This window comes from Chiloscyllium punctatum, chromosome 12 (genome assembly GCF_047496795.1).
Source record: "Chiloscyllium punctatum isolate Juve2018m chromosome 12, sChiPun1.3, whole genome shotgun sequence".
Taxonomy (NCBI): Eukaryota; Metazoa; Chordata; class Chondrichthyes; order Orectolobiformes; family Hemiscylliidae; genus Chiloscyllium; species Chiloscyllium punctatum.
Window position 1 is genome coordinate 4,290,078 of NC_092750.1, and position 23,011 is coordinate 4,313,088.

At 49.8% G+C, this 23,011-nt stretch overlaps 1 protein-coding gene across 1 annotated transcript; it reads left to right on the forward strand.

Annotated features, from left to right (window-relative positions):
- The first annotated feature begins 250 nt into the window (after positions 1-250).
- Positions 251-22,513, forward strand: LOC140483561 (sodium- and chloride-dependent taurine transporter-like). The gene is made up of 6 exons (XM_072581772.1): positions 251-397; positions 4,691-4,828; positions 5,590-5,692; positions 12,608-12,708; positions 15,743-15,913; positions 17,443-22,513. Exons 1-6 carry the CDS (start codon positions 326-328, stop codon positions 17,593-17,595), a joined length of 738 nt encoding a protein of 245 aa, XP_072437873.1. The 5' UTR covers positions 251-325; the 3' UTR covers positions 17,596-22,513.
- Positions 22,514-23,011: the final 498 nt, after the last annotated feature.

Genomic DNA, 23,011 nt, shown 5'->3' on the forward strand with positions numbered 1-23,011 from the left:
CAGCTGATCAAATGGGGCATATCCAGTACTGATTTGAAGCCACTTTCCCATTGCAAATGTGAAAGGAAAGGGCGTTTTGAAAAGTTGATACGCATGCCATCTTTGTTTTAAAAGTAACTGCTGTGATATAACGTACCTGTGTATTTTGTTGTGATGTGAAATTACATGATCATTTAGTGCCTCTTGTCCCCCTTCTCTCCTCACTACCCCGTCCTCCACCCTGCCCCTGCCCTAAACCCCATACCTCCACCTCCCCCCCATCTCTCTCTGCATTTGCCTCCTAGGTCCTGGTCTGGCATTCATCGCTTACCCTAAAGCAGTGAGCATGATGCCTTGGCCTACATTCTGGGCTATCTTGTTTTTCGTAATGCTCCTTCTTCTCGGATTGGACAGTCAGGTCAGTTTGAACTCTGGGGTGGTGGGGACGGGGTCATGTCTCTGAAATCACGAGCAATGAGCAGCTCTCTCTGGGGTCAGCCAGGGATGTGGTGGAGGGTGTGGTTTGGGGGTTCAGGGTGTGGTGGGGTTTTGTTCTCTGGCTGGTGGAGGGGGTTACAATCTTTCCCCACACCCACCACCATCTCCTCTCTCTCTCTCTCTCTCTCTCTCTCTCTCTCTCTCTCTCTCTCTCTCTCTCTCTCTCTCTCTCTCTCTCTCTCTGCCTTGCCGCTGCCTCTCTCCCACTCTCTCCTTCTCTCCCACTCTCTCTCTCTCCCTCTCTCCCCCATCTCTCTCTCTCTCTCTATCCCCTCTCTCTCCCTCTCTCTATCTCTCTCCCTCTCTCCCCCCATCTTTCCCTCTCTCCCTCTCTCTCCCTCTCTGTCTCTCTGCCACCATCTCCCTTTTTCCTCTCTTCCCCCCCATCTCTCTCTCTCTCTCCCTCTCTCCCCCCATCTCTCCCTCTCTGAGTCTCAGCTTGTTCATAACCAATGGGAGAGAGGACCCACCTATACTTCACCCACTTTGCACTGGGGAAGGTTTTTTTTCGTGATGGTGGATCTTTTGCTCCAGTTCCCTAAACTCAGGGGCTGGGGGGGGTGTGCCCTCACCCAGTGTTTTGGTATTTACCTCGTTTTGCCATTGGACAGAATCATTGGGGTATCTGGGTCACAGTGTGATCCCATCCCAGGGCCACCAGGTCACTGAGGAATGTTGCAACCAGTTCCAGCTACAATCCCTCTCTCCCACCAGCGACTGGCAAATTCTGCCACTTACTGTCAGTGCCCTAGGGGTCTGCTTATAGTTCCCACTGGTCAGGGACGTGCTGGTGTGAAATCTTGTCCCAACGATTGTAGCAGCTAGACCAACAAACTGAGGATGCACTGTGGCTACCACACGTGTTTCTCGAGCTCTGCATGTGTTTGCACATGTTTCTCTGGGTCGTATGTGTTCCCGTGCATGTGTCTGGTCTGACAGCACCCACATGCACGTCTTTGCCTCCGTGTTCCTACACGTGTGTTTTCTGGGTCGGAGTGTGCATTCCCGCGCGCGTTTCTCTGGGTCGTGTGTGTTCCCACACACGTGTCTGGTTTGGCGTGTGCCCACACGCACATCTCTGGGCCGCCATGTGCCCACGCGCGTGTCTCTGAGTCTGCGTGTGCTCTCGCGCGTTTCTCTGGGTCGTGTGTGTTCCCACACGCGTGTCTGGTTTGGCGTGTGCCCGCACGCACATCTCTGGGGCCGTCATGTGCCCACGCACGTGTCTCTGAGTCTGCGTGTGCTCTCCCGCGTTTCTCTGGGTCGTGTGTGTTCCCACACGCGTGTCTGGTTTGGCGTGTGCCCACACGCATGTCTCTGGGCCGTCATGTGCCCAGACCCACACACAAACTCGCTCTCTCACACACATGCCTGCCCATGTGCTCATGGATGTCCTTCATAAGTTCATACATGCATGCGTGTGCATTTGGACACACGTGTGCAAGTGGATAACTCGACGTGTGTGAGGTTCTGATCCCGCCAGTGTGCAATAACGGCAGCACACCTCTATGTAGAACTGCTAACAATCATGAAACATACACCGCTCGGTCAGTGAAATTGTGCACGGCTGCGTATTCCCACTTGCCCATCGTCTCCATGGTGAACTGTTTTTGGTTAAGTCTCTTTGCAACAAACCAATGGCAAAATAATCCCCCCCTCTCCCACCTCCTGCTGTCTTCCGGTGAGATTTGCGAGGGAAATCTTAATGCTTTTTTAAAAGGGAGGTACTTTTACAATGAAGGGGGGAGCCGGTGTCTGAGTCAGGACAATCTCATCCAGTAAGACAAAGGGACAAAGACAAGCGCCATTTGGAGGAACCGTTTCCTTAATTAAGCATAAGAGTCAAAGCTCAGCATGTTTACCAGGAAGTCTGAGGGTTTTTGTACCATAGAGACCTGGCAGTTGGCCGAGACATTTGATATGTGAGTTAATATTTGTGCATCACATCCTGTTTAATTTGTGCAGACAGGTAAGTGATTGTTCAACTGCTCTCGGCTTTGTTTCTTGCTGAGAGTGGAGGTGATTATTTGACGTGTTTGTGTGGTGTGTGCACCGAGAGCTGGTTTCATTCGGCTCTGGGTTTGGCTGCCGAACGCAGGATTGTGTGACGTGGGTCAGAAAGCTCACCTGTGATGGTCACCCCAGTCAAATATCCTAACCCCTTCCATCTGCCCCTCCCCCCGCAGAGGCTCCTTCCCAAACACAGTGAGAGCAGCATTGAAGGGGCAGCTAATACCCCAAATGAGGGCAGGTGACCCCCCCCCCCCCACCCCCGGGGCACCCCGGGGAGTTGATTAAGCCCCTGACCTGCCTCTGAAGGACTATGGAGCAGGTAGTGTTTACCTTGTCTTGCTTTCCCATGTTGCAATCTCTTCCAGCTATGTAACCTGTACAGGTTTGTACTAGATAATACCCTCCAGATAGTATTCATTTCCATGTTTATTCTTGATGAATTGTGATGAATATTCAGCCTGTATCTCCTCATCTGCCTCAGAGATGCAAATGCTGCTAAATTTCCTTTCTGGAAATAATGTTATCTGACAGGTGCAATTTGATAACAGGCAGGTGAGTAAGAGACACTCGCTGCCTCTCAGTGCTCTGTCCATGGGTCACTCACTGCAAACACAGCTCATTCATTCCAGCTGTGTCCCTTCACCTTTGACATCTGCCCTCTCAGATGTTGAAGCCCTAATTGGAAAGAGTTTGCATCCTCATCCTATTCAGGCAGCTCAAACAACCAACAACACTTGGCAGGGTGTGAGAGTGTACTCTGTATCCAACCCCCTGCTGTCCCTGTCCTGGGAGTGTTTGATGGGGAACAGTGTAGAGGAAGCTTTACTCTGGATCCAACCCCCTGCTGTCCCTGTCCTGGGAGTGTTTGATGGGGAACAGTGTAGAGGGAGCTTTACTCTGGATCCAATCCCATGCTGTCCCTGTCCTGGGAGTGTTTGATGGGGAACAGTGTAGAGGGAGCTTTACTCTGTATCCAATCCCATGCTGTCCCTACCCTGCGAGAGTTTGCTGTAGGACAGTGTAGAAGGAGCTTTACTCTGGATCTAACCCCGTGTTGTCCCTGTTCCTGGGAGTGTTTGATGGGGGAACAGTGTAGAGGGAGCTTTACTCTGGATCTAACCCCGTGTTGTCCCTGTTCCTGGGAGTGTTTGATGGGGGAACAGTGTAGAGGGAGCTTTACTCTGGATCTAACCCTGTGCTGTTCCTGTCCTGGGAGTGTTTGATGGGGGACAGTGTAGAAGGAGCTTTACTCTGGATCTAACCCCGTGTTGTCCCTGTTCCTGGGAGTGTTTGATGGGGGAACAGTGTAGAGGGAGCTTTACTCTGGATCTAACCCCGGGTTGTCCCTGTCCTGGGAGTGTTTGATGGGGGGACAGTGTAGAGGGAGCTTTACTCTGGATCTAACCCCGTGTTATAAGCACTCACAGTGATGAGATGAATCATCTCGATGTTAAACAGTTTGGTAGAACTGAATGTTGTTGAAATGAAATTTTAATTTCTGTCGCTTTTTTGTGGTTTATTATTATTGCCTGTGAGTCGCAGGATTGTCAATTAAATGCTTCAATTTAAAAGTAAGCTGCAACTTTTGTACTTGCTGCATTTATATAGAACCCAGTCTGTAATTTTCCTCACTTAGCAGCCTGTTTGACATGACAAACTGACAGCTCCCCCACCACAACCCCCACTACACCTTCCCCACATCCTTGACTACTCCCTCTCAGCCCCTGTCATATTCCACCTCTCCTTCTGCACCCTCTATCTGTTCCACACCTATTCCTTCCCTTCCTCTCCTCTCCTCCACTCTTCCTTCTCCACTCTCCTCCCCTCCACTCTCCCTCCCTCTCCTCCCCTCTCCCCGCCCCCTTGTCCCCACCTTGTTGACAGACGGACTGAGTCCCAACCCATTAGCCCCTTGTGTGAGCAGCAGCGGTGAGTGATCTGAGAGGGTCACTGGGTGGAGGTAATGTGTGGAGTGAGTGAGTGAGGCCTGTGGAGTCCACATGGACAGGGACACCCAGAGGTGACACTCTGCTTGTCCCTTGCATCCAGCTTCAAGGATTCTCAAAGCACACAAACTCCTGACCCAGTGACTGGAAGTTTTTTCCCCACAGAATGATGAAATAGAAACTATTGAAGGTGTGACCGTCGGGAATGTGAGCGCTGAATATAATGTCTAATGTGTTGTTTTTGTCTCTGACAGTTTGTGGAAGTTGAAGGGCAGATTACTTCTCTGGTAGATCTTTACCCATCCTTCCTAAGGAAGGGTTACAGACGGGAAATCTTCATAGCTATAACATGCACACTCAGCTACCTACTCGGCTTGACCATGGTAACTGAAGTAAGTTCAGGAACATGACCCCCTTTGCTCATGTCTTTAAACATTAGAGAGGTTTATAAAATCATGAGGGACGTGGATAGGATAATTAGACAAGGTCTTTTCCCTGGGGTGGGGGAGTCCAGAACTAGAGGGGCATAGGTTTAGGGTGAGAGGGGAACGATATAAAAGAGACCTAAGGGGCAACTTTTTCACAGAGAGGGTGGTACGTGTATGGAATGAGCTGCCAGAGGAAGTGGTGGAGGCTGGTACAATTGCAACATTTAAAAGGCATCTGGATGGGTATATGAATATGAAGGGTTTGGAGGGATATGGTCTGGGTGCTGGCAGGTGGGACTAGATTGGGTTGGGATATCTGGTCAGCATGGACGAGTTGGACCGAAGGGTCTGTTTCCATGCTGCACATCTCTAGGACTCTTAAGTGGGCAGTCAGAGAGGATGGAGAGAGAGCGGAAAAGATAAGATGGGAGAGGAAATGGTGGGGAACAAGGAAGATGTGTGATGGAGGGAGAGGTAAGACATGCAGAGATGGAGGGAGGGTGGAGAAAGGAGGGAAACAGACTAGATGAAGGTGAGAGGAGGGAGGGAGAAGAGGGCTGGTGGATACTGAGGGAGGAGAGAGAAGGCAGGGGGCTGGAGATGTATGGAGGGCAGGAAGGGGAGGGAATGGATGGAGAGGTGCTGGGAGGGATGGAGGGAGGATCAGCTGGGAATCCTACTGCCCTTATTGAGTGTAACACTGTTTGTTTTCCCTCCCCTGACAGGGTGGGTTGTATGTGTTCCAGCTGTTTGACTACTATGCAGCCAGCGGCATGTGCCTTCTCTGGGTGGCATTCTTTGAATGTATTGCAATAGCCTGGGTGTATGGTAAGTGATGGTCCTCACTCCCAACCCAGAACAGGCACACTCACCACACTGACTCTAAACCCACACTGACTCTAAACCCACACTGACTCTAAACCCACACTGACTCGAAACCCACACTGACTCGAAACCCACACTGACTCGAAACCCACAGGCAGAGCATTACCCTGAGACAGACCCCACCAGTACCGTACCCCAGTGTTATACAGAGACAGACCCGTCCCCACCAGTACCGTACCCCAGTGTTATACAGTGACAGACCTGTCCCCATCAGTACCGTACCCCAGTGTTATACAGGGACAGACCTGTCCCCATCAGTACCGTACCCCAGTGTTATACAGAGACAGACCCGTCCCCACCAGTACCGTACACCAGTGTTATACAGTGACAGACCTGTCCCCACCAGTACTGTACCCCAGTGTTATACAGTGACAGACCTGTCCCCACCAGTACTGTACCCCAATGTTATACAGTGACAGACCTGTCCCCACCAGTACTGTACCCCAGTGTTATACAGAGACAGACCCGTCCCCACCAGTACTGTACCCCAGTGTTATACAGAGACAGACCCGTCCCCACCAGTACTGTACCCCAGTGTTATACAGTGACAGACCTGTCCCCACCAGTACTGTACCCCAGTGTTATACAGTGACAGACCTGTCCCCATCAGTACCGTACCCCAGTGTTATACAGAGACAGACCCGTCCCCACCAGTACTGTACACCAGTGTTATACAGTGACAGACCTGTCCCCACCAGTACTGTACCCCAATGTTATACAGAGACAGACCCGTCCCCACCAGTACTGTACCCCAGTGTTATACAGTGACAGACCTGTCCCCACCAGTACTGTAACCAAGTGTTATACAGTGACAGACCTGTCCCCACCAGTACTGTACCCCAATGTTATACAGTGACAGACCTGTCCCCACCAGTACTGTACCCCAGTGTTATACAGAGACAGACCCGTCCCCACCAGTACTGTACCCCAGTGTTATACAGTGACAGATCTGTCCCCACTAGTACTGTACACCAGTGTTATACAGTGACAGACCTGTCCCCACTAGTACTGTAGCACAGTGTTATACAGAGACAGACCCGTCCCCACCAGTACTGTACCCCAGTGTTATACAGTGACAGACCTGTCCCCACCAGTACTGTACCCCAGTGTTACACAGAGACAGACCTGTCCCCACCCCAGTACTGTACCCCAGTGTTATACAGAGACAGACCCGTCCCCACCAGTACTGTACCCCAGTGTTATACAGTGACAGACCTGTCCCCACCAGTACTGTACCCCAGTGTTATACAGGGATAGACCTGTCCCCACCCCAGTACTGTACCCCAGTGTTATACAGAGACAGACCCGTCCCCACCAGTACTGTACCCCAGTGTTATACAGTGACAGACCTGTCCCCACCAGTACTGTACCCCAGTGTTACACAGGGACAGACCTGTCCCCACCAGTACTGTACCCCAATGTTATACAGTGACAGACCTGTCCCCACCAGTACTGTACCCCAGTGTTATACATGGACAGACCTGTCCCCACCAGTACTGTACCCCAGTGTTATACAGTAACAGACCTGTCCCCACCAGTACTGTACCCCAGTGTTATACATGGACAGACCTGTCCCCACCAGTACTGTACCCCAGTGTTATACAGTAACAGACCTGTCCCCACCAGTACTGCACCCCAGTGTTATACAGCGATAGACCTGTCCCCACCTGTACTGTACCCCAGTGTTATACAGTGTCAGACCTGTCCCCACCAGTACTGCACCCCAGTGTTATACAGCGATAGACCTGTCCCCACCAGTACTGTATCCCAGTGTTATACAGTGACAGACCTGTCCCCACCAGTACTGTACCCCAGTGTTACACAGGGACAGACCTGTCCCCACCAGTACTGTACCCCAATGTTATACAGTGACAGACCTGTCCCCACCAGTACTGTACCCCAGTGTTATACATGGACAGACCTGTCCCCACCAGTACTGTACCCCAGTGTTATACAGTAACAGACCTGTCCCCACCAGTACTGTACCCCAGTGTTATACATGGACAGACCTGTCCCCACCAGTACTGTACCCCAGTGTTATACAGTAACAGACCTGTCCCCACCAGTACTGCACCCCAGTGTTATACAGCGATAGACCTGTCCCCACCTGTACTGTACCCCAGTGTTATACAGTGTCAGACCTGTCCCCACCAGTACTGCACCCCAGTGTTATACAGCGATAGACCTGTCCCCACCAGTACTGTACCCCAGTGTTATACAGTGACAGACCTGTCCCCACCAGTACTGTACCCCAGTGTTATACAGTGACAGACCTGTCCCCACCAGTACTGTACCCCAGTGTTATACAGTGACAGACCTGTCCCCACCAGTACTGTACCCCAGTGTTATACAGTGACAGACCTGTCCCCACCAGTACCGTACACCAGTGTTATACAGTGACAGACCTGTCCCCACCAGTACCGTACCCCAGTGTTATACAGGGACAGACCTGTCCCCACCAGTACTGTACACCAGTGTTATACAGTGACAGACCTGTCCCCACCAGTACTGTACCCCAGTGTTATACAGGGACAGACCTGTCCCCACCAGTACTGTACGCCAGTGTGATACAGAGACAGACCCGTCCCCACCAGTACTGTACCCCAGTGTTATACAGGGACAGACCTGTCCCCACCAGTACTGTACACCAGTGTGATACAGAGACAGACCCGTCCCCACCAGTACTGTACACCAGTGTGATACAGTGACAGACCTGTCCCCACCAGTACTGTACACCAGTGTTACACAGGGACAGACCTGTCCCCACCAGTACTGTACACCAGTGTGATACAGAGACAGACCCGTCCCCACCAGTACTGTACCCCAGTGTTATACAGGGACAGACCCGTCCCCACCAGTACTGTACCCCAGTGTTACACAGGGACAGACCTGTCCCCACCAGTACTGTACCCCAGTGTTACACAGGGACAGACCTGTCCCCACCAGTACTGTACACCAGTGTTACACAGGGACAGACCTGTCCCCACCAGTACTGTACACCAGTGTGATACAGAGACAGACCCGTCCCCACCAGTACTGTACCCCAGTGTTATACAGGGACAGACCCGTCCCCACCAGTACTGTACCCCAGTGTTACACAGGGACAGACCTGTCCCCACCAGTACTGTACCCCAGTGTTATACAGGGACAGACCTGTCCCCACCAGTACTGTACACCAGTGTTACACAGGGACAGACCTGTCCCCACCAGTACTGTACACCAGTGTGATACAGAGACAGACCCGTCCCCACCAGTACTGTACCCCAGTGTTACACAGGGACAGACCTGTCCCCACCAGTACTGTACCCCAGGGTTGTATAGTAATACAATCCTGCAGTAATTGGAGCTCTCCGGCAGCCAATTCTGCCTGCAATGCCCGATATGTCACTACATTAAAATCCTGGATCTCCCTCCCTCCCAGGATTGCTGGTGTATCTACACCACATGGACTGCAACGGTTCAAGAAGGCAGCTCTGTGCTACCTCCAGGGCAACTAGGGATTGCTGGGCCCAGCCAGTGACACACACATTCCATAAATTAATTTTTTAAAAACTAAGTTTTCAATTGATGTTGCAAGCGCCCACATCGGGAAATTCTGACCTATTACCTTTGACCCCTCCTCATAAGAAACATTGAAGAGTGAAGCAGGAGGCCATTCGGCCCTTGTGTCTGCTGCACCATTCAACAGGATCATGGCTGGTGACTTCAAAATATTCACACATCCCACTGTCCCCGTTCACTGGGGAGGTGAGCTCCACAGACTCTCGGAGAACAAAGTTCTCCTAATTTTCATCCTGAATGAGGGACCCTTTAATTTTAAACCATGCCCCCTCGTTCCAGTCTCTCCCATGAGGGGAGGGATCACCCTTTCAGATACCACTCTGTCAAATCCTCCCCCCTCCCCTGATCCTGGATGTTTGGATAAGATTCCCTCTCATTCCCCTCTGGTTACAAGCTCAGATCAGTGTTGAAAGTTAACTGTCGCTATCCCAGCAATGCACCTCACTCAACCACTTCTGAAAAGTACATTTTTTTTATTAAATGAGGAACATGCCCAACTCTGGTTACACTGTGTTCCATTTATATCCTCACTAGCATGCTGTACTGGGGTATTTTTATATCCCATTCATCTTGCAATAAACCACAAACTGTAGGTTTGAGCTTTGCTCTGAACAATACAGTGTTCCAACAGTATACATGTTTGCACGGTGGCTCAGTGGTTAGCTCTGCTGTCTTACACTGCTCAGGACCTGGGTTCAATTCAGCCTCGAGTGACTGCCTGTGTGGAGTTTGCACATTCTCCCCGTGTCTGTGTGGGTTTCCTCCCACAGTCCAACAATGTGCAGGATTGACCGCACTAAATTGCTAGTAGTGTGCAGGCTAGGTGGATTAGTCAGGGAAATGCACTTACAGAGATTGGGTGGGCTGCTGTCTGAAGGATCAGTGTAGACTTGGTTGGCCGAATGGCCTGCTTCCACACTGGGGGGAATTCTGTGGTTTTCAGTGATGCAGTAAGAATGAGAGGAGTGTGTGACCACCAATGGAAAGGTTCCCTCTGTTTCTGTCTCTCTCTTTGCAGAGGCTGCCTGACCTTGCTGAGTTTCTCCAGCACTTATTTTTTATTTCTGACTTTCTGCAGAGGACATAGAACATTACAGCACAGTCCAGGCCCTTCGGCCCTCAATGTTGCACCGACCTGTGGAACCAATCTGAAGCCCATCTAACCTACACTATTTCATTCTTGCCCATATGTCTATCCAATGACCATTTAAATGCCTTTAAAGTTGGCAAGTCTACTACTGTCGCAGGCAGTGCGTTCCACGTTCCTACTACTGTCTGAGTGAAGAAACTCCCTCTGACATCTGTCCTATATCTATCACCCCTCAATTTAAAGTTATGTCCCCTCATGTTAGCTGTCACCATCTGAGGAAAAAGGCTCTCCCTGTCCACCCTATCCAACCCTCTGATTATCTGAAATGTCTCTATTAAGTCACCTCTCAACCTCCTTCTCTCTAATGAAAACAATCCCAGCATTTGCTGGGACAGCTGCTTATCGTTTTATGGCATACTTCTGAGGAGGACGTATTTATTAGTGCGGATGTTGACTCAGCTTGTTCTAGTTATAATCACATGCTGATAGCACTCCCTTCCTTCCCCATTGACGGTAGATAAGGACATTGACTTTATCTGAGACCACAGCTCCCTGTTCTCCCTGATACTTGCCGTGAGCTCAGGTCTGGAGTGCGGCGATGCCAGGCGGGATAGAAATACTTCCACAGACGGTTCTGTTTTGTTTTTCTGTCACGCTGCCATCAGTAATGTCTGTGGAACTGACCATAACAGGACGATGATGTGGAATGTTACAGCACGTTAACAGGCCGTTCTATCCATCAGCTCTGTGCTGGTGTTAATGCTGCACACCTTCTTCCTCCCACCCACCCCCCCATCTTCATATCCCTCCCTTATCTCTATATCCTCCTATTCCTTTGTCCCTGGGGTGTTTAGCCAGTTTCCTGTTAAATATATTCCTGCTAGTTTCCACGTACTCTTCCCACTGGAGTGAGTTCCTCATTCTCCCCCTTCTCTGGGTAAAGATATTCTTTCTGAATTCTCAAATGCATTTGCTGGGACTGTCTTAGATGTATGATCCCTGCTTTTGGACTTTGCCACAAGTAAAGACTTCTTCCCCCACATCAGCTTCCTTTATTAGTTTCTTTTTAAAGGCTTTTCATTAATTCATTTCTCCATCCCCTTGTCCCACTGTAAAGACCCTGTTAATTCTGTCCTGTACTATTGTGTGCAGTTTTGGTCTCCTTCCTATCGGAAAGATGTTGTGAAACTTGGAAGGGTTCAGAAAAGATTTACAAGGATGTTGCCAGAGTTGGAGGGTTTGAGCTACAGGGAGAGGCTGAACAGGCTGGGGCTGTTTTCCCTGGACCGTCAGAGGCTGAGGGGTGACCTTATAGAGGTTTATAAAATCATGAGGATAGGATAAATAGACAAAGTCTCTTCCCTGGGGTGAGGGAGTCCAGAACTAGAGGGGCATAGGTTTAGGGTGAGAGGGGAAAATATAAAAGAGACCTAAGGGGCAACTTTTTCACACAGAGGGTGGTACGTGTGTGGAATGAGCTGCCAGAGGATGTGGTGGAGGCTGGTACAATTACAACATTTAAGAGGCATCTGGATGGGTATATGAATAGGAAGGGTTTGGAGGGATATGGGCCGGGTGCTGGCAGGTGGGACTAGATTGAGTTGGAATATCTGGTCGGCATGGATGGATGGGTTAGACTGAAGGATCTGTTTCCATGCTGTACATCTCTATGACTCTATGACTCTAATCAGTCAGCTTCTTTACTGCCTCTACATACATGAACCAGAACTGCTCACCATTGTCCAAGAGTTATTGTAAAAGGGGCCTTTGCTAGCTGCCTGTTGAATTGTGTCAGTCAAAGGGGTTTTGGTGAAAGGTAAAGTTACCACAATCCTGCTGCACCATGGGGGTTGCTCATGAGAGAGATAAGGGGGGATGGGGTGTTGGTTTCACCTGAGGGTCACCATGCCTCAGGTGAGGCGAGAAAGTGAGGAGGGGAGTCCTTCAGGGAATCAAACCCACACTGTTGACATTGCTCTGCATGACAAATCAACCATTCAGCCAACTGAGCTAACCCCCTCCCCAACTGCCTTTTAAAGCCAGCAGTGAACTCTGGTCCTGAGGCACAGTGGTTGAAATAACGTGTATAAACCTTGTTCCTTCACGCAGATGAACAGGCTGATCGCGTTAATAACCCGAAACACTGATCATGAAAAATAATTGATAATTATAATCAATAACCTGGTCCCTTTCGCTCCACCCAACAGGAGCTGATGATTTCTACGATGCAATTGAAGACATGATTGGCTACAGGCCTGGCATATGGATGAAGTGGAGCTGGACAATAATCACTCCGCTGCTGTGTATGGTGAGTCCTTGACCATCATTGGCTACAGCTCGGTCACCTCTTTCTCTGTGTCTTTTTAAGCCAATACACAAGATGAGCATTCCAGAACATTCTGTCCAAGTTCCTCAGCTTGCCCTCCATCAGGACAACTGATGACAATGTAGAAGGAAAATAACATTTCTGCTGTCCTGAGAGGGGACACTGTGGACACATTGCCATGGAGAATGCACCGGTTGATGATCACTGACAGTTAACCGCCAACTTGTGGTATCATTTTTGTCAAGGCAGTGCCCGAAGGAGTGAACAAGGAGAGTAGCTGTTGCCAGTTTGTTGGGTCTTTGTGTCTGTCAATGGCATGGCCCTATGTATCAAAATCTGTGGTCTCCACACAATGAGCTTGACTGACAACCCTAAAGCTGTCATTGGCATAATTTTCCTGCCTTCTCCCCGTAACCCTTGATCCCCATAGCAATCAGGAGCCTATTTATCTCCATCTTAAATATCCTCAGTGACTGGTCCTCCACTGCTCTCTGCGGGAATGAGTTCCACAGATTCCCCGCCCTCTGGCTGAAGAAATTCCTCCTCATCTCAGTCCTAAAGGGCCGTTCCCTTCACTCTGAGGCAGTGCCCCTGGATCCTAGTCCTTCCTCCTCATGGAACTTCTTTTCCATGTCCATTCCCCTTTCCCTGTCCTTTCAATAGGATCCTTGGTATCCTTGGATATTTAGTTCCCAACCATGATCCCCTTCCAGCCAGGTCTCAGTGATCACCACAACATTGTACTTGCAAGTTTCAATCTGAGCTACAAGTTCGTTTCCCTTGTACAAGGTGTACATTTAAGTGCAACGTCCTCAGTCCTGCATTGACTGTCCCCTTATCTGCTGTCGAGAGAGTGTGGCACTGGGAAAGCACAGCAGGTTAGGCAGCATCCGAGGAGCAGGAGAATCGACGTTTCAGGCATAAGCCCTTCATCAGGAATGCCCTTTTCTGCTGTGCCTGAGGTTAGATTCCTGACTGTTTCTGTACTGTCTGTCATGTTAGTTGCTCTAGAAACTTTACTAACTTCTGCTGACCTCTCCTCCCCCAACTTTAACTAGTTTAAAGTCTCTATGACCTCAGTTTACCTGGATTTTTGCTGTCAATTTGCCTATCTCATTCCAATTGCTTCATGCCCGAAGATACAAAGCCTTTACGTTTGCTCTATTATTGAATTTCCCGACTTTTATAAAAACAGAAAGAACAGCAGATGCTGTAAACCAGAAACAAAAAGCAGAGGTTGCTGGAAAAACTCCCTCTACCCTATCTTTTGCAGATAAAACAATATTTTCCGAGCTACCATCAGTTTGAAAGACGGGTCACCGGACCTGAAACGTTAACTCCGATTTCTCTCTCACGGATGCTGCCAGACCTGCTGAGCTTTTCCAGCAATTTCTGTGTTTGAACCTGGGAAGACAGACCTGTTTCACAGCTCACTGGAGAGGCAACACAGCCAGCAATGCAGCGCTCCCTCCATCAGTTTTGATCTGATTTATTGTTGTCACATGTACCTGAGTACAGTGAAAAGTTTAGTTTTGCGAGCAGTACAGGCAGATCATAGCAAACAAGGACATAGAGATCGTAGGCTGCTGAGAGAGTGAGGTATACAGGGTTACAGCTGTACACGAGGGGCACAAAGCACAATCGATACTATTTGAAGTTAGAGAGGTCCATTCATCAGTCTAATAACAGGGGGGGGAAGAAACTGTTCCTGAACCTGTTGGAGCGTGTGTTCTGGGTTCTGTACCGTCTGCCAGATGGAGGAGGTTGTAGGAGACCATTCCCCGGGGGTGGGGGGGGGTCTTTGATGATGGTGGTAGCCTTTCCGCGGCACTGAGCCGTGTAAATGGAGCCCGTGGATGGGAGGGGGGTTTCTGTGCTGGGCTGGGCTGTGCACACCACCTTCTGTAGTTTCTCATGGACCTGGGCAGAGCAGTTGCTGTACTAGGCCGTTATGCCCCCAGCTGGATTCTGCAGGAGGATTCAAACTCAGACACAGGAGGAGCAGGAAGAGGAGCAGGAGGAGGTCAATGAGCCCCTCGGACTAAGCCCTGCCATTTAACCTCAACTCCACTTCTCCCTCACCTTTCAGCCAAAATTGAAAATCCTGTCTGTCTCCTCTTTAAGGCAACTCAAATATCCTGGCGTCTGGAGGCCTCTGGGGCAGTGGATTGCAGAGATAGCTCCTAACCCAGAGAGGACAGTGTTACTCAGTAAGACACAGTTCAGCATTGTCAGTGTGAGCCGAGTGTGACACTGAGAGGGAATGGAAGGAGCGCAGGGAGCGATACACAATCAGGAGGGAACTCAAACTTGCCAATCCTCCTGCTCTGATTCATTGCCTTGCTAGGAGTTGGCTGATGTACCTCCAGAATACATTGTTTAACAATGACGACTAAGCAGCTTAGCCCTTCTGACGAGTGTTTCCATGGTTACTGTCTGAGTCAGACGTCAGTAGTGTGCAGCGCTGGGTGCTGAGTGTTGGCATGGCCTGTCCTCACCCAGCCACAGCCTCGCACTGAGACAATGATCAGCTGAGGCTGCATACACTGGTGAGTAAGTGTTGGCTGCACAGCACATGACTCAACTTTACCAGGAAACTACCTCATCGATGGAAACAGTTCACACTGAGGCTGCAGGCAACTTAAAAACGCAGGAGAGAAAAACAGAGCTTTACTCTGTATCTAACCCCGTGCTGTCCCTGTCCCTGGGAGTGTTTGGTGGGGGACAGTGTAGAGGGAGCTTTACTCTGTATCTAACCCCGTGCTGTCCCTGTCCCTGGGGAGTGTTTGGTGGGGTACAGTGTAGAGGTAGCTTTACTCGGTATCTGACCCCATGCTATCCCTATCCTGAGAGTTTTTGATGGGGGATACTGTAGAGGAAGCTTTACTCTGTACCTAACCCCGTGCTGTCCCTGTCCCTGGGAATGTTTGATGGGGGACAGTGTAGAGGGAGCTTTATGGCCTTGGTAAAATTGGTGTTTCTAACCTGATGCTTTATTTTGCTGGTTTCTGTGCAGGCTTGTTTTATCTTCTCTCTCGCCAAGTACACACCATTGACCTACAACAAAGTCTACAAGTTCCCTGACTGGGCAGAAGGTTTGGGTTGGATGTTGGCCCTCTCCTCCATGATATGCATCCCTCTGGTGGTGGTTGTCAAGATTATTCAGTCAGATGGGCCAATAATTGAGGTAAGGCGATGGTGGAGGCTAGATGTGCAGGCCCCAGACTGGGTCACTGGCGTTTCCACCTGGTCATTGGGTTTGAGTGGACTCTGTCTCACAGCAAAGGACCATTCAGCCCATTGCTCTGTGGTAGTGTTCATTCTCAGTCCGAGGTGTGTCTGACTCCAGGTAACAGTTCCAGTTCTGTGGAGCTGCAGTTGGATCCCAACTGGAAAGCCACTATGTCCCATAGGTTTCACACATCAGGAATATTTGGGGGTGTTGTGGTGGGGGAGTGGGGATTTGGGGGTGTTGTGGTGGGGGAGTGGGGGTTTGGGCGTGTTGTGGTGGGGGAGTGGGAGTTTGGGCATGTTGTGGGGGAGTGGGGATTTGGGCGTGTTGTGGTGGGGGAGTGGGGGTTTGGGCGTGTTGTGGTGGGGGTTTGGGCGTGTTGTGGTGGGGGAGTGGGGGTTTGGGCGTGTTGTGGGGGTTTGGGGGTGTTGTGGGGGAGTGGGGATTTGGGCGTGTTGTGGTGGGGGAGTGGGGGTTTGGGCGTGTTGTGGGGGTTTGGGCGTGTTGTGGGGGTTTGGGGGTGTTGTGGTGGGGGTTTGGGGGTGTTGTGGTGGGGGAGTGGGGGTTTGGGGGTGTTGTGGTGGGGGAGTGGGGGTTTGGGGGTGTTGTGGTGGGGGAGTGAGGGTTTGGGGGTGTTGTGGTGGGGGTTTGGGGGTGTTGTGGTGGGGGGGTGGGGGTTTGGGGGTGTTGTGGTGGGGGAGTGGGGGTTTGGGGGTGTTGTGGTGGAGATGAGTGTGAGAAACAAGCAGGGAACTGCCTGAGACCCTGCGATACGATCCTGACCCTTTGAGCCAGGGGATTGTCTTGGCTTCTCCCCATGAATCCAATTATATCCCTCACTCGTGGGCGATACCTTCACACAGACAGGGTGGGGGTGAGCGGGCAGAATGTGGAGGTGGGTGGTAATCTGTGGGAATTCCCTCTCGTCCCCAAATGCTTGGATCAATAAAACAACTCTGAAACCGGGATTGATAGATCTGAGGGGGTTTGCCAGGGGGGAGATGTGGGGAGATTGTTTCCCCGTGTGGGAGAGTCTAGGACCAGAGGGTATCATCTCAAGAGTAAGGGGTTGCCCATTGAAGACAGAGATGGGGAGGAATTTCTCCCCTCAGAGGGGAGTGAATCTGTGAATTCTTTCTCAAAGAGTGCTGTCGGGGGCTGGGTCATTCAGGATACTCAAAGCTGAGGCAGATGAATTGTGTATCAGGAAAGGGAATCAGGGATTGCCAGGGAAAGATAGGAAAGTGGAAGATTGACAGATTGGCCACGATCTGACTGAATGGCGGAGCAAACTCGATGGGCTGAAGGGCCTCATCCTCCTCCAACTGAGGGATTGCTTTCCGGGTCGTGGGTGAGGGTTTGGAGCTGAGGTGTGGGTGGGCTGAGTCGGCCGGAGGGGCAGGTTTTTTTGTTGTTGTCGCCAAGTCTAACCGCTGCCCCCACCCTGTCTCCTCTCTGCTTCCCCTCCCTCCCCACCCTCACAGCGGATTAAGATGCTGACTGCACCAAAGGGAGAAGGAAGGAAACCAAAAGACGTAGCGTTGGATGCTGAGGCCACAGTTCCACTCAGTCCCAATGGGCTTGCAGGAAGTGATGTTGGGAAGCCCACTCAGATAATTATAGAAACTGCGATGTAAGCTCTCTATGAGAGACTCAAATTGTGCTTTTTTTTTGATGTGAACTCCAGCCTTTTCAGGACCATATAACCCCATTCACCTAAAGTAGTGCTTACCCTCGACTTTTGTCTGAACTGAATGGTTAATCCCTCCAGAGAACGCAGTAAATACAACTATAGAAATGACTAACCTCTCTAACTTGGTCAAGCAATCACTCGCAAATATTCCAAATGTTGGTCACTCCAATCTGAAGGCTTAGTTTTGCTTCCTAACCCCTTTGGGGAAAGACTCTGGATGCATTTCCAACATTAAGGTGATCCACTGGAGTTTATTTGTTTATTTTTTTGCCCAGTTGCCTCCTTTCCTCACCCTCCATCACTCTTTGATATGGTTTTCTGATTTGTAAACTCCCCCCCCCAGCACACACACCCCACCCCATGAGAGTTGGAGCCAGTCTCGGGAGCTCCCTGGTTGATCTGACAGTGTGATCAGGAGGTTATACATGGAGCAGAATTATTGGAATTCCGATTTCATTCTTTTCCCTTCCCTCCTCCACCCCGTCCCCCATCTACCCACACCAATCCCTACCCCCGATCCATCGTTTTCTATTTAGCTTTTTGTACGTAAGATGTTCAAACAACAGGAACACCGTTCTAAATAAACACTGTTGCATTGTAGGAGTCTGCTCCCCACCACTCACCCATCTTCCTATTCCTCCCCTACCTCCCTCCTCTTACCCTTCCCCTCCTCCTCACCCCTTCCCCATATCCCCACATTCCTCCTTGCCCCCGCCTCTCCACCACTCCTCCTCCTCCTCCCCCCCCCCTCACTTGCCCCAACACCCTCACCCCCTCCTCTCTCTCTCCCTGTGGTCAAGGTGAGAGGGTCAATCCCACAATGCACTGGACCAAACCATAGTGGACTGGGGGTATTTATTTGCAGCTGTTTTGTGAATAACTTGCAGTTGATAGATTTACAAGAAGCTTAAAACAAAATGTTGCACAATGTTTGAAGTTCTTTTGTGTGTGTGCGTGTGTGTGTGCGTGTGTATGTGTGTGTGTGTGGTAAAAGGAATAATTTGACATTGTACCTGTGGCTTTTTTTTTAAAACTACACTCATTGTGTATAGAACAATACTGATGCTTTCAGTATCAATGTTGTAGTGAATCTAATGAAAAATGTTTTAACCCTTGTTTTTTTTCTGTATGGAGCCTATTTCTGATCTGTAATCGCCCTTTTAACGACTTTCGGATTCTGTTGTTTGTGTTAGACCTGCATTGCATCCATGGCTGTGTTGTACAAGTCAGTCCGGATTGCACAGAGTCTTGTACCCACCCCCCCCATCCCACCCCATCCCACCCCATCTCTCTCTCTCTCTCTCTCTCTCTCTCTCTCTCTCGCACTGCATTTATTGTAACAACAGTTTAGTACAACTTAAGAAGTGACCCCCTTCCTTTTGAATCATCAACCTGTTTTTAAAACATGTTTTTAAAAGAAAATAGCTATTCTGTTTTGGTTTTCAACCCTCTGTGTGTGTGTGTGTGTGTGTGTGTGTGTGTGTGTGTGTGTGAGTATATAGAGGAGGTCATGGGTCAGCGCTGACCAAATGCTTCCTTCTTAACCCTGGCTTAAAATTAACCAAACAATTCACAGCCCCTCACTCAACCCCACTGCATGCATCTCCAGACAGAAGCTGGTATTGGAAAGGAAGTCATTTAGAGAATGGGGGACATATTTTCTCTCCTGGAGATTACGTTGTAACAAGAATTGAGTGGATCAGTTCTGCCCCTTGCACACTCTCAGTTGGGGATCTGGGAGGGGACACACCCACATTCCTGGAAGGGCACCTGTTTTGGAAGCAGTTTTTATCTCCTGACCGGGAAATCCAATGTGAGACACCCTCCGATTTTGCCTCGCAAAACTTCCAGAACCTTCCCTCGCCCTCAAGTTCACAGTTGCCAGTCAAAGACCTTTCCCAGCCTGTGGAGATAAAAAATCCCAGGAGGATACGGACTGACCCGGGCAGAAGCTAACACACACCTTCTTCCCTTCCCCTCCCACCATCTTGTGAAACCGTCGTTAGAGCCGCACCAGGCCTCCATGTGACTCTAGTTCAGGGACTGCCCCCTGAAACCTTTTGTGTGTTCAAGATGGCGGCCTAGCACCTGCTTCCCCTCCCCCCTGTTCCCCCAAGCTGGGGGTTGGCGATAAAATAGAATTCCCACCGGGGACACCCCCCCCCCCACCCTGTCAACGAATGAGAGATATGGCTCCTCCAGCTCCTTGATGGAAAACCAGGAGCAGAAGTAAGCCATTCGGCCCTATCAAGCCTAGAATGTTAGCCCCAAGACCCAGAGAACCCGATTCCTAAGCGAATCCGGACCCCCCCCAACACATACACATAGTGAAGATCGTGTGGCCTGGGCTGAAGGGTATGTTGTTGGAATCAGGAGTATTTCTGGCTGGTGTATTGATCATGGGGGGGGTGAGGCGGGGTGGGGGGGGTGAGGCGGGGTGGGGGGGGTGGGGTGACCCCACTTATTTTCAGGATTGTCGTTAGTGATGTTTTCAGTCCTGAGTGCGGCTGGGGTTTAGCTGCTTCACAGCTCCAGGTTTTCCATTTTGCCCAGGCCTGGTAATAATGAGAGCTGCATTGTGTGGGGCTGCAGCTATTTCTGTGTCAGGTCATTCAGCGTTGGCAGCTGTAACACTGAGATACTGGTGAGTCAGGGACTCTGGGCACCAGCTCGTTATTATTGACTGTGTCAAAGTGACAGGTGAATGATTAAACCAACAGGCATCTGCACTCCACTGAGAGGGAGAGTTTGCAGAAAGGCTGCTTTGACAACAGTGGGTTTGACGGGAGGGGGCGATCATGTGGAAATCATTCCAGGCAGAGTAGGTGAGCCCAGTAATCCAGTGAGAGCGGGTTATGAGGGATCTGGCCTCTAACCTGATACCCGCCTGTGATCCTGGGGGGGGTGGGGGTTGGACGGTCTGAAGTTCCCATCCCACCCCACCCCAGCCTCTCACACTGTCCCAAAGTCACCTCCAGAAGATACCACCATGTCCACTGAGTGCAGAGACAGTTAGGCTGGACTCACACAACATTGAACAAAGAAACAAGCGAGAATCCCAATCTTGGTTTTGACCTGGGTTACTGTTTCTTTTCGATTGTTTTGTTTTTAAAAAAAATGCATTGCTTTCAGACACCAAAAGCAAGCTTTCTAAGTATCCAAAATACTGACCCAGTCAGGAGACGGCAAGCTGTGAAATAGCCTGTTCAGTTTAACGGGGGGCTAGGGGATGCTGGGGCAGTGGAAGGTCTGCCCCTTTTGTTTTGCCAGATAATGGTTTTCTCAGCCCTTGGCATGGGTGGGTGGTGCACACACACATACACACGCACACACACACAGAGAAAGGGGGCAGCCAGATGGTACACAGTATGCCAGGCAAACTGCACTGACTTCAGCACCACCACCCTCACCCCAACCTCAACAGGAAAGCCGGGCAGTGTGTAGGCCCAGCGTGGCACACTGAACCGTTCAGTGTTATCAATAATTTGGCTGCTTTATGTTTTACGGTAATATACTAGTATTTTAACAGAAGCCTCATCACTTTCTGATGCCGCGATCTTTTTAAGTTTTTTTTATGATTAGTTTTGGCATACTGACTGAAATATCCTGACTGAATGTTAGGCACGGGAATCTCAAACCAAAAGATGGAAACGGTTGACTGATCTGCTCCACCTGTAAATATGGCCAGCCCACAGCTTACTCTCACATTTCATCATCACACTGGCTTTTAGTTTTTTATGTCAAAAACTACACATCATGAACATAGATATTAAAACTACACTTTGAATAGTGAATAAGCTTTTAAAAAAATGTGTATTTTTTTTATTTTTAAAAACGTTAAAGGAGTACATCTCCGATTTTGACATGTACAAGCTGGTAAGTTTGTAGATTTGTTTTGATGTAGTTGGCAGGAAACTTTCACCCAGTGATCGCCCAACCATTTGGGCCTGACCTGACAGTGATACACAGGGGAGGGAGGGAGGGAGGGAGAGAGATAGCGATTGTCTTCTCTCGCACCCCAAAGCCCAGGCCTTGGGAATGTCAACCCTCCAGGATTGGCCTGGAGACTCTGACAATCAAAGACCACGTGTTCCTCAGAGAAAAATCACAAGGACCTTCAAAAAGATTGTGCTTAGTTTGACGTTTTCTTCAATGGTTTTTCTTCCCCCCCCCTCCCCAACCCCCTCAACACCAGATTGAAAGATAAATATTGAACATGAGGAAACTAAGCCAACAGTTGAACGTTGTCCAGCTGGGTAATGAGTTCTGTTTGCTTCCCAATTGGCTTCCCAGAATGGACAAGTCAGCTGACCAAAGGCTGGGGCATGGGGCAAGTCATGTGACAAAGCCTCCAGGAATGGAACCAACCAAAGTTGGCACCCCTAAAGCCCACTCAGGTTCAAGGTATCTGACTTTAACCCTTCCCTTTCTGAATATTATTCTTTCTTGTCCTCCACCTTCTCTTTCTCTTTCCCCTTCACACTCTTTCTCTCCCCCTCCCCCTCTTTAATGCGGAAGACGAATTTGTAATGAGTGTATTTGGGGAAGGAGGGGGAAGCACTGTTGGGGTCACCCCTCATGTGGTTCACGGGTCAAGGGTCAGTAATCCCTGTCAATTCCTCTCTTGAACATTTGTGCTCTTGTGGAACGCACTTAAACGTTCCATTTTTAGCTGTTTGCATTTTTTTTAGAAGGAAAAAAAGATATAAAAGATATGTATTTATATTATACCGTGTACCCACTTGTCCTGTGCTTTCTTAGGTGATGGTTCCAGAATTGTATTAGAAATTTTGATCTTGTACTGTGTGGAAAAATAAAAAAAAAAGTTAAAAAAAAAATAAATGTTTACGGTATTCACTGAACACTCTGTTCCTGCTTTGTTTTCTGTTTGGGGGATTTCCTCAGATGGTTTTCAGAGAGTCACATTCTCACTCAACCCTCAATCATGGGATCTAATAGGAGAAAGTGAGGACTGCAGATGCTGGAGATCAGAGCTGAAAATGTGTTGCTGGAAAAGCGCAGCAGGTCAGGCAGCATCCAAGGAGCAGGAGAATCGACGTTTCGGGCATGAGCCCTTCTTCAGGAATGAGGAAAGTGTGTCCAGCAGGCTAAGATAAAAGGTAGGGAGGAGGGACTTGGGGGAGGGGCGTTGGAAATGCGATAGGTGGAAGGAGGTTAAGGTGAGGGTGACAGGCCAGAGTGGGGGTGGGGGCGGAGAGGTAAGGAAGAAGATTGCAGGTTAGGAAGGCAGTGCTGAGTTCGAAGGTGAGGACTGAGACAAGGTGGGGGGAGGGGAAAATGAGGAAACGAGAAATCGGAGTTCATCCCTTGTGGTTGGAGGGTTCCTAGGCAGAAGATGA

What these genes read in the sequence shown, in the direction of transcription:
- LOC140483561 (XM_072581772.1), top strand. Translation starts at nt 326, where the DNA reads ATGATGCCTTGGCCTACATTCTGGGCTATCTTGTTTTTCGTAATGCTC. An exon ending in TTCTCGGATTGGACAGTCAG is followed by an intron (nt 398 to 4,690) that starts GTCAGTTTGAAC and finishes TGTCTCTGACAG; the next exon opens with TTTGTGGAAGTTGAAGGGCA. An exon ending in GCTTGACCATGGTAACTGAA is followed by an intron (nt 4,829 to 5,589) that starts GTAAGTTCAGGA and finishes CTCCCCTGACAG; the next exon opens with GGTGGGTTGTATGTGTTCCA.